The sequence below is a fragment of the Piliocolobus tephrosceles genome, unplaced genomic scaffold (assembly GCF_002776525.5).
Source record: "Piliocolobus tephrosceles isolate RC106 unplaced genomic scaffold, ASM277652v3 unscaffolded_25299, whole genome shotgun sequence".
NCBI classification, from domain to species: Eukaryota; Metazoa; Chordata; class Mammalia; order Primates; family Cercopithecidae; genus Piliocolobus; species Piliocolobus tephrosceles.
This window is the reverse complement of record NW_022307975.1, coordinates 6,498-15,100: the sequence shown is the minus strand read 5'-3', so window position 1 is coordinate 15,100 and position 8,603 is coordinate 6,498. Positions and strand designations below refer to the sequence as shown.

Genomic DNA, 8,603 nt, shown 5'->3' with positions numbered 1-8,603 from the left:
AGAACACCCTGGACAGAAAGGCCTGTCCACTCCCCCACCCTACACCGACCCAGACCTACCACACAGGGTCCAGGCCACTGCCGCTCCGCAGCCACACCTCGCCCTGCACTGTGTGCCCAGGTCTGGGTTTGGCTCCTGGGAGCCCTGAAGGGCAGGGGCTGGCACGTGGGAGGCACTCAACCCATGCCTGCTGGTGACAGCGCCCACCCTCTGTGGCTGGTGAGGACAGGGCGTGAGGCCCGGCAGTTGCTCCCTCCCTCCTGAGGGCATCAGGAGCCAGGCCCCTCTTTGGGGACTCTTGCTCAGGGCCCCTCCAGGCTGGCGTGCGAGCCCTACAGCCCCGGGGCTGTGGGGGCACTGAGTCCAGCGCTCACCCTGCTTAGAGCAGCTCTGGAAATGGCACTTGCCAGCCCAGAGGCTGGAGGTGCACCCTCTCCATCCACCGCTTCTGGGGCACCACCCACCCCAGCTGCATGGCTTGCCTTCCCTTCTCCAACGTCCACCTGCACAGGTGTCTCCTGAGCAACCTTCCAGGACTCTGCCTGAAAACTCTGCTCTCTAGGGTCATGCACTGGGGAACCACTTATGGCCAGGGTTCCGGAGTCGCAGCTCTGTGCCTCAGTTTCCCTACCTGTGCAGTGGACTGTTGGGGGGGCTCGGGTCCCCTGGCAGCCCACTTGCCTCCATCTTCTGGGCCAGAGGCAGTGGGTGGAAAGCAAAGCCGCAATGGAGGCAGAGGGGGGAATGGAAGGGGGACAGCCCCAGACCCAGACCGCAGGGGTGAGGGCCTCTTGGGTCCTCAGGGGCAACCCCGCTTCATCACATTCTGCTAGACAGGGTGTGCCCCCCGCGGCCTGCTGCCCTCCGCCCACCCAGAAATCCTGTCCTGGTCCCCACCCGTGCAGCCCCGGCTGGGCCCAGCCCTCTGGGGCTCTTCGGTGAAGGGCTGGGCCCTGAGGCAGGCATGGTTGGGGCAGAGGGAGGCCCAGGAGCAGCTGGTACCCTGGGGCTTCCTGAGGGAGGGGGACTTTAATCCTGGCTCTAGGGCAGTACCCAGGACTGGGACCCTCCAAGCAGGTGAGTCAGGGCCAGGGCCTGGGACCTTCCAGGGCGTGGGCAGCAGGGAGTCATGTGCCACTGTCTCAGTGCAGGACAGCAGGGCGAGGGGGGAGGAATTTCCAGGGAAAATCTGAGGCCCAGGCGAGTCCACACTGGGCCAGGGAGGGCGTTTCTGGTGAATCCTTGCCCCGTGATGAGCCCGTGCTGCTGACTCGAGCTGACCATCGGGGCCTGCTGATCGGTCACTCGCAGCCATGGGCCCAGCGCTGCCCCTGGAAGTCAGGCTCCCCATCACAGAACGGGGCTGCTGCTTGCCTTCTGCTCCTCTGCTGTGGGGGCTCCCTCGGGCCACGGTGTGCAGGGCTCTCCCGCCTGGCATCAGATGGTCTGGGGAAGCATGCTGAGAAAAGGACATTTGAAGGGGTCTTGAAGGACATACAGGAGTTTAAGGCTGGCTCAAGGCCAGGTGAGGATCCAACCTGAGGCAGTGGGGTGAGGCCCAGCTCTACGGTGGGTGGGGGTGGACGCCTGGAGGCTCAAGGTCGTCATGGGGGCCTGTGTGCAGGGCAGAGCAGCAGGGCCGAGAGGATTGAGACAGCGACTGTCCCACGTGACAACGAAGGGTGGATTCTGCTCTCCATGTGCGGATCCTGGTGACTCACCCAGAGCCGCCACGTGGGCTACCAGTCCTGGCTGGAAAATGGGCACAACCTGGACCCTACAGTGCCTGAGGCTTACGTGTCCTATAAACCGTGGAGCTGCGCCTCAAAAGAAACACCTCCTGGTGTTCACCTGTCAGACAGCATGCAGGCCTCTGCCGTGGCCAGGCGGGGCAGGGCAGGCCTGGGGAACGGAGACCTCAGGGGTGTGCGCCACCCAGTTCATGACACCCCAGGCACAGCCTGACCCCAAGGCTCCTGGCATTAGGGTCACCCACTTCCATGTTGAACCTGACCGGGGGCCCCGCCGGGTGCCCCAGGTGAGGAAGAAGGTTAGAGGGAAGGCTTGCATCCTAGGAGAGGACAAGCCCTCGGAGCAGGGCTGAGCAACTCTCAGGGACACAGGATTCCCCGACCACATAAGCCACAGCCCCGTGACCCACAGTGTGGCACTCCGCGGGGACCTGGCGGCCTGGGGTGGACCCTTCCCGCAGGGGCGCATGCAGCAGCCCAGGCAGCCACGCTGAATGTTCCAGCCCGGGCTGTGGAGGAAGGCCCAGCACTCCTGGACCACCCCAACCCCAGGGACAAGTGGCCTTTTCTGCAGCCAGATGGGGACGGCCACACATCTGCCCCTTTGTCCTGGAGTCTGGAGCACCCATCATGCCAAACCAGGACAGGCAGGAGCAGGGACCGGGGCAGGGCGCAGGCAGGGCCGGCCTGGACAGCAGCTGGGGGTGGCCTTGGCCGCTAGGGATCAAGCAGCACAGAGGGGACGGCACGTTTATTGCTCATCACTGACACTCAGGGCCAGGCCGCTGCCAGCACAGCACTCAAGGTCCCCACAGCCACTGACTCCACGGGCTGAAACCCAGGCCCCCAGGCACCAGTGGCAGCTCCAAGGGCCCCATGGCTGACACAGGCACCGGTCCTCCCTTGAGGCTGTCACACACCAGGGCGGGCGAGGAGAGGCCCCCAGCCTGGGCGTCCCACCTCTGTCCCTGCTTTGGAAAATGCCCCCTTAGCCTTTAAGAGGTGTTCACATAGGCACTGTCCCTGGAAGGTGTCCTGGACACACCTCCCCGACCCCACACACTGTTGTCCCCGTGGGGGGACCTCCTCCATGCCCCGGCTTCTGCGAGGGGTAGGGGTGCCCACATAGTTCCGGGACTCACAGGCTGGCATTCACACGCCAGCCCCGACACGCGTGCCTGGTCGCCTGTGGTAAACAAGCCCCTCTGCTGCTCCTCTCCGCAGCGCTGCCTGGCCTGTGTCAAGGGGCTCAGGCTGGGTGGGGGCTGCCCCGCCTCTTGGACTTGAGTGGACGCAGGCCTGGGCTGAGCCCAGTGCTGTGACATCAGCCTGAAGGCCAGAGAGCAGGGTCACCTCCCTGGTTCCTGGGCTGGCCTGGTCTCCTAGCACTGGGGAGGGCAGGGCAGGGATCCTGGGTCATCTCACCCCAGCTTCTGGCCCAGGCTGGAGCCTCGGCCCGGGAACTGGAGAAACACGAGATGGTCTCAGGCCCTGTGGGGCAGCCAGGGCCGTGGGGACTCAGGGGTCAGGTGCAGTGTGGCCTCGGGGACAATGCCCCCTCCCTCCTCCACCCCCTTCCTGCTTAGGCCCACCTGGGAGGGGTCAGACTCCCCCACCTGCACCCTTTGGCCTCAACACCCAGGGGGGCCTGTGGCAGAGGAGACTTCATATTGGCAACAAGCAGCAGCTGGGATGGGCCGCGGGCTGGACAGCAATGGCTGAGGCCCAGCCCCGCACTCCTCCTCCACCACAGCCACCCCGCCTGCCGTCCCACTCTGGCCACCCAGGAGGCCCCCAAGCCCCGCCCCACCATCTGCGTCTGGCAGGCATCGCTGACCATATACGGTGCCTCTGGCCTCCCTGCCCAGCCCTTCGGTGCTCCCAGCTCCCTGATGCCCTGGGCGGCGGCCCCCTAGCCTGGGGTCTTGGTGGCGAAGGTCAGGTAGCCGGTGTGGCCCACGGCCTCCTTCATGGGCGTGCCGCTGCGGAAGGGGCCAGTGTCGGGGCTGGCAGGGCCATCTGTGCCCGCGCCCAGGTCGGGCGGTGGCAGGCTGACAGTGCGCACGTTGTAGACCTGTGGCAGCACCTCCAAGGTGCTCAGCTCCGAGAAGCCACATGCCGCCAGCGCCTGGCACGTGCGCTGCACCTGCTCGATGCATGGCGAGAAGGAGCAGAAGCGCCCGCCTGTGGGAAACAGGACCCGAGGGTCAGAGGGCAGGAGGGGCCTGTCTGGCCCTGGCATCCCTGAACTCCCACCCCAGGGTCTGAGGCCAACCTAAGATGGTCCCAGCGCAGACTGCAAGCTCTCCAGAGCTGGCACGCAGGGCGGAGGGGCCTGGCCCTCAACCGGCAGCCCACCATGGGGCCTGGCGCCACTGTTCGTGTCACCCAGCTTAGCCGCACCAGGCCCTCCCACATGCCAGGCACTGGGTCAAGCTCGTGCCGCCATCGTCCCACTTGGCCCACAGCGGGCACTGCTCTCCTGCCTTCTACGGGGCTGCTGGAGCGCTGGGCCCAGAGCAGCTCTGACAGCACGGCAGCGCGGGGCGGTGCGGGGGCCGCTGCTGTCACAGGAAATCAGAGGCTGTCACTGCTCCCAGGAACAGGAGGCGCCTACTCGAAGCACAGCCTGAGCATGACAGCCTCTCCCCGCCGCCTCCCACCAGGGCAGCCGCGGGCTTCACTTGGCCTGGCCTGCAGTGGAATGAGAACCCAGCCCGGGTCGGTTCCTGTCCTGGCCGGGAGGACCCGGGGAAGCCAGGGCCGGGTAGAGGTATGTGGCCCAGACAAATGTCCTGAAATGTCCCTGAGGCTTGGTCCCCTCAGGTGTACCCTGACACGGGGCCGCCGGGAGGTTCAGGGTTAGAGGAGGCACCTTCTGTGTGACAACAGCCTAGACAGGGCACCGAGGCTGAGCGCACCGCACCCTCCCCAATGGGCTCCAGTGGCCAGCAAGAGACGCCAGGCCCCTGAATGAGCCTTTGGACCCAGAAGGGGGAGCTCCCAGGAGAAGGGACAGGTCCCAGAGGCAGTCGCAGGTTCCCCGGGCCACTCTGGAGGAAGGAGTGACAAAGGCAGCCTGGGGCCCAGGAGGGCTTCTGCCAGGTTCAGCCTCCCGGGACTATGGTTCAGGCCCAGACGTGTCCCCAGAGCAGGGAGCCTACGAGGCAGAGCATGGAGACCCCACAGCTACCCCAAGGCCTCCTCAGCAGAGACCAGGACCCAGGAGTCAAGGCTGGGCCGGAGCCAGCAGGGAATCCCTGGCCACAGCCTTGCTGTCCATACTGGGCCTCGGCTAGTCTTCGAGGTGGGGCGGGGCGCCCCACACCCCCACCCTCCACCCTCTCACAATGCAACTCTCAGCTGGGAGGAAGGGGCCCTGCTGCCTGAACTGCTCCTTCTCCAGAAAAGGGAAAAACCTTGGGCCTCCCAGCCACCTCCCTGGCTTGAGGCCCGACCTTCCCCAGGGCTGCCCCGCCTCCGCACCCAGCATCTTCCCTAAAAGGGGCCAGCTCCCTGGGCTCCAGAGCTTGCGGGAGGAGAGACTTCCGGAAACAGCATGGGCAGGGGATTCCAGACACCTCCAGCCGGGCCTGCCCTGCACTTGGGTGGCACTGCCACCTTTCCCGATCGGCCCATCCTCCCCAGCTCTGCCTCCCCTGGCCAGCCTGACCCACTCCTCATCTACGGCCAAGACGAGGCCCTGGCCTAGCCACTGCCATGGTGCGGCTTGGTTTCTGGACCCCTCTGAGCTCCCAGGAGTTCGGTCCTGCACCCTTGCCCCACCCCCGCCCGGGCTGTACCTCTCCGGGAACCCCTAGTGCACCTTCGACCTTGAGGGCATCCCAGGCATGGCCCACAGCCTCCCAGGGCGATGGGATGTCCAGGAAGACGGCGTCGGCCACGTGGCTCACGCCAAAGCCGCTGCGGCACACGTCCTGGGTGCGCACAGTCACCCAGCGGCCCACCCGGTGCTCCTGGAACTCCTCCCGGGCCTTCTCTGCCCGCTGCTGGTGGAACTCCACCGTGTGCAGGTGGCCCGTGGGTGCAATGGTGCGGATGATGGCGTGGGACACTGAGCCACTGCCGGTGCCTGGCAGGACAAGATGGGAAGGGCAAGGCATCAGTTGGGACTGCTCGGGACCCACAGCCTCCCAGGAAACAACCCCCACCTCACCCTGGAGACCCACACAGTGCTCGGGAGGACCCCAGATTACAGGCGGGCGTTACTCCAGGGCTGTGTGGTCCCCACTGCCTAGAGCCCTGGGCTAGCCTTGGGTTGGGCACCCTGTCTAGGGGTGAGCTGGGGTTGACAGGCTGTGTATGCCACGGTGTCCGTAGTGGGCACAGGCCAGGCCAGTGACAACCCTACCCTAGCCCACCTGGCGCATGTATAGGGACTGAGAGCAGCCCAGCTGACTGAAGCCTCAGGGGAAATCTGTGCAGGGGCAACAGAGAGGCCCATCCCATCGCTCAGCCCTCTCTCCTTCCAGGCATGGCCAATCCCTTCCTCAGTCCCTGTCAACAGTGGCCTACCCTGCCGGTCCTCATGCCCACCTCTCCCCAGAAGCTCCTTGGTCCCCTTGAGACAGCCCATCCCCACCAAGCCTGCCTAAGCCTGACCCCACCACACGGGGGCTGGGGCTCTGCTGTGGCCTGGTTGGACTCAGGACGCAGGGCCTGGCCACCAGCCACACAGCCCCAGTCCTCCCCAGCACACCTGCCCCCAGCTTCCCTCCGGATGGCCCCTCTGCTTGACTTCCTGTCCTGTGGAAAGGGCCAGGGCCTGCGTCCCTCCTTCTGCTCCACCTTCAGGGGTCATCTACCTGATGCCACTCCCATCCCCAGGCCCCTCCACTCGAGACTTCTGCTAGAGCAGCTACTGCACACTTGCCACCCATCCCTCGAATCCAAATCGCACTGAGCATCACAAGCGCTTGGGCCAGACCCATAGAGGTGCCTGCACTCCCTCTGTCCCATCCCACGTCCTGCCACCTCCCACATTCTTTTTAGGAAGCAGCCCCTCCCCTAGGTGCTCCCAGTCTGCTGCCTCTTTCCCCCTGCAGAGCCTGGCCATGCCTCCTTCCCACTCAGGGGCAAGTCAGACTTGCTGGCCTCCAGGGTGGAGCTCGCTCCCCTCCAACCTCACTCCCAGCCCCTCTGCCTCCTCCACTGAGCCTGACTCGGCAGCACACTCCAACTGCAGGGCCTCAGCACGCTCCTTCTTGGTGGTGCTGTCCCTCGGCTCTTCGCAGGCCCCTTCTCATCATGTTCAACTCAAATGTCCCCTCCTCAGAAAGGTCTTCCCTGCCTGGTCTAGCTGGAGGGACCCCAGTCTAGGTCCCCCTCAGACACGCAGCCCTGTTTTACAAGTTTCACAGTAACCAGCGGCACTGAGCCGCTCACCCAGGCTGTGTCCCCGCTCCTCAAGGGCAGGAACCTGGTCTGTCTTGTTCCGGTTCTGAGGAGGGGACCTGGCATATCTGAGGAGGCCAGGAGAAGCGTGCTGCTTGATTGAGCTCTCTTGCGAGAGTGGGGCAGGGGCGGAGAGGCCAGCACCCGCCACAGGATGCACAGGAGCAGCGGCTGATGGGCTTGGCTAAGTCCTGCTCTCCACCCTTCCCACCCAGACACCCCAGAGAGGGACACGGTGACCTGCAGCCCTCAGAAAGCCAGCATGGCCGTGCTAGGCACTCTTCATGAACCTGAACCCTAGCTCTCCTGCCCACGAGGAGCATGCCACCAACAACCTAGATGCCCAAGTGCCTGGGGCCAATCTTGGCTTCAATCACTGCACCGGGCAGCCCCAGCACCTGTATGTGTGCAGGGTTCCCACAGCCCAGGCCCTGGACTCAATGACAATGGTGCTCACATTCATTGGTGGCAGGTGAGGATCTGATCATGGATGAGGATGGGAAGACTCCCCACCTACAGTGAGCTCCTTGGGGTAGCCCTGGCCTCTTTCCAGAAGGGGCAAATCTCTGCTTCACCATCAGCACTGAGGACTAGAGGTTGACGGTCAGCACCGAGGACAGCGCCAAGCATCAAGTTGGCCACACCCCACCAAGGCAAGCAGGACCCTCACTAGAGCACCAGTCCTCCCCAGCTCCCCCTGGCCCATTTACAGCCACCTCTCACTCCAGTTGCAGCACCAGCCTCCTAACGGGCTTCCTTGCCTCCACCTTCGCTCCCTGCTCTCTGCGTCCCAGAAAGATGTGAAAGTAGAAACCGAGGAGCCCCATCTGTCTGCAGGAAGGGCAGGCTGGAGGCTCTGACCTCCACCTTTGTGTCAATTTCTGAGTTAAACGGAGGCAGCCTGAGGAACTCACCAGACTCGCAGACTACAGAGCCCGGACGAAGCTCCAACATCATGGTGACCAGGGCGATGTCGGTGGAGTAGAGGATCTGCGTGCGGTGCGGCAGGTTCAGCGTCCAGAGCTCCGGCGTGGGGTGCAGCACGTACACCCAGCCGCCTCGGCCGCACGTCACCTTGGAGCCGAAGGGGCGGCCGATGAGGTCAACTGAGTGCCGCAGGACACCATGCCGGGTCTGGGTCTGTGCCCCACGCTGCACACGCACTGCCACCATTGCACCATGGCCCAGTGACAGGATGGCCGTGTCGCCCTCCTTGATCAGCTCCTCGTATGCCACGAAGCTCATGGTGCTACTGCCTGGCAAGTGCCAAGGACCTGGGGAGGGTGTGTAGGTACGAGCGGGTCAGGAGGCGGGATGTGTAGGTACGAGCGGGTCAGGAGGCGGGATGTGTAGGTACAGAGCGGGTCAGGAGGCGGGGTGTGTAGGTACTAGCGGGTCAGGAGGCGGGGTGTGTAGGTACGAGCGGGTCAGGAGGCG

The 8,603-nt window shown here is 64.8% G+C and overlaps 1 protein-coding gene across 2 annotated transcripts in view; it reads right to left on the bottom strand.

Moving 5' to 3' along the window:
- Positions 1–1,485: 1,485 nt before the first annotated feature.
- TRMT61A (tRNA methyltransferase 61A) overlaps positions 1,486–8,603 on the bottom strand; it is a 7,934-nt gene continuing 816 nt past the window's right edge. The window contains exons 2-4 of one of the 2 annotated variants that reach the window (XM_023205734.2): positions 8,081–8,440; positions 5,555–5,844; positions 1,486–3,935 (exon numbers count right to left, since the gene is read on the bottom strand). In XM_023205734.2, coding sequence (XP_023061502.1) covers positions 3,849–3,935; positions 5,555–5,844; positions 8,081–8,411 — 708 coding nt within the window. In that variant the 5' untranslated portion in view covers positions 8,412–8,440 and the 3' untranslated portion in view covers positions 1,486–3,848. The remainder of the gene's footprint in view (positions 3,936–5,554; positions 5,845–8,080; positions 8,441–8,603) is intronic. The other variant, XM_023205733.2, reaches the window with a different exon arrangement.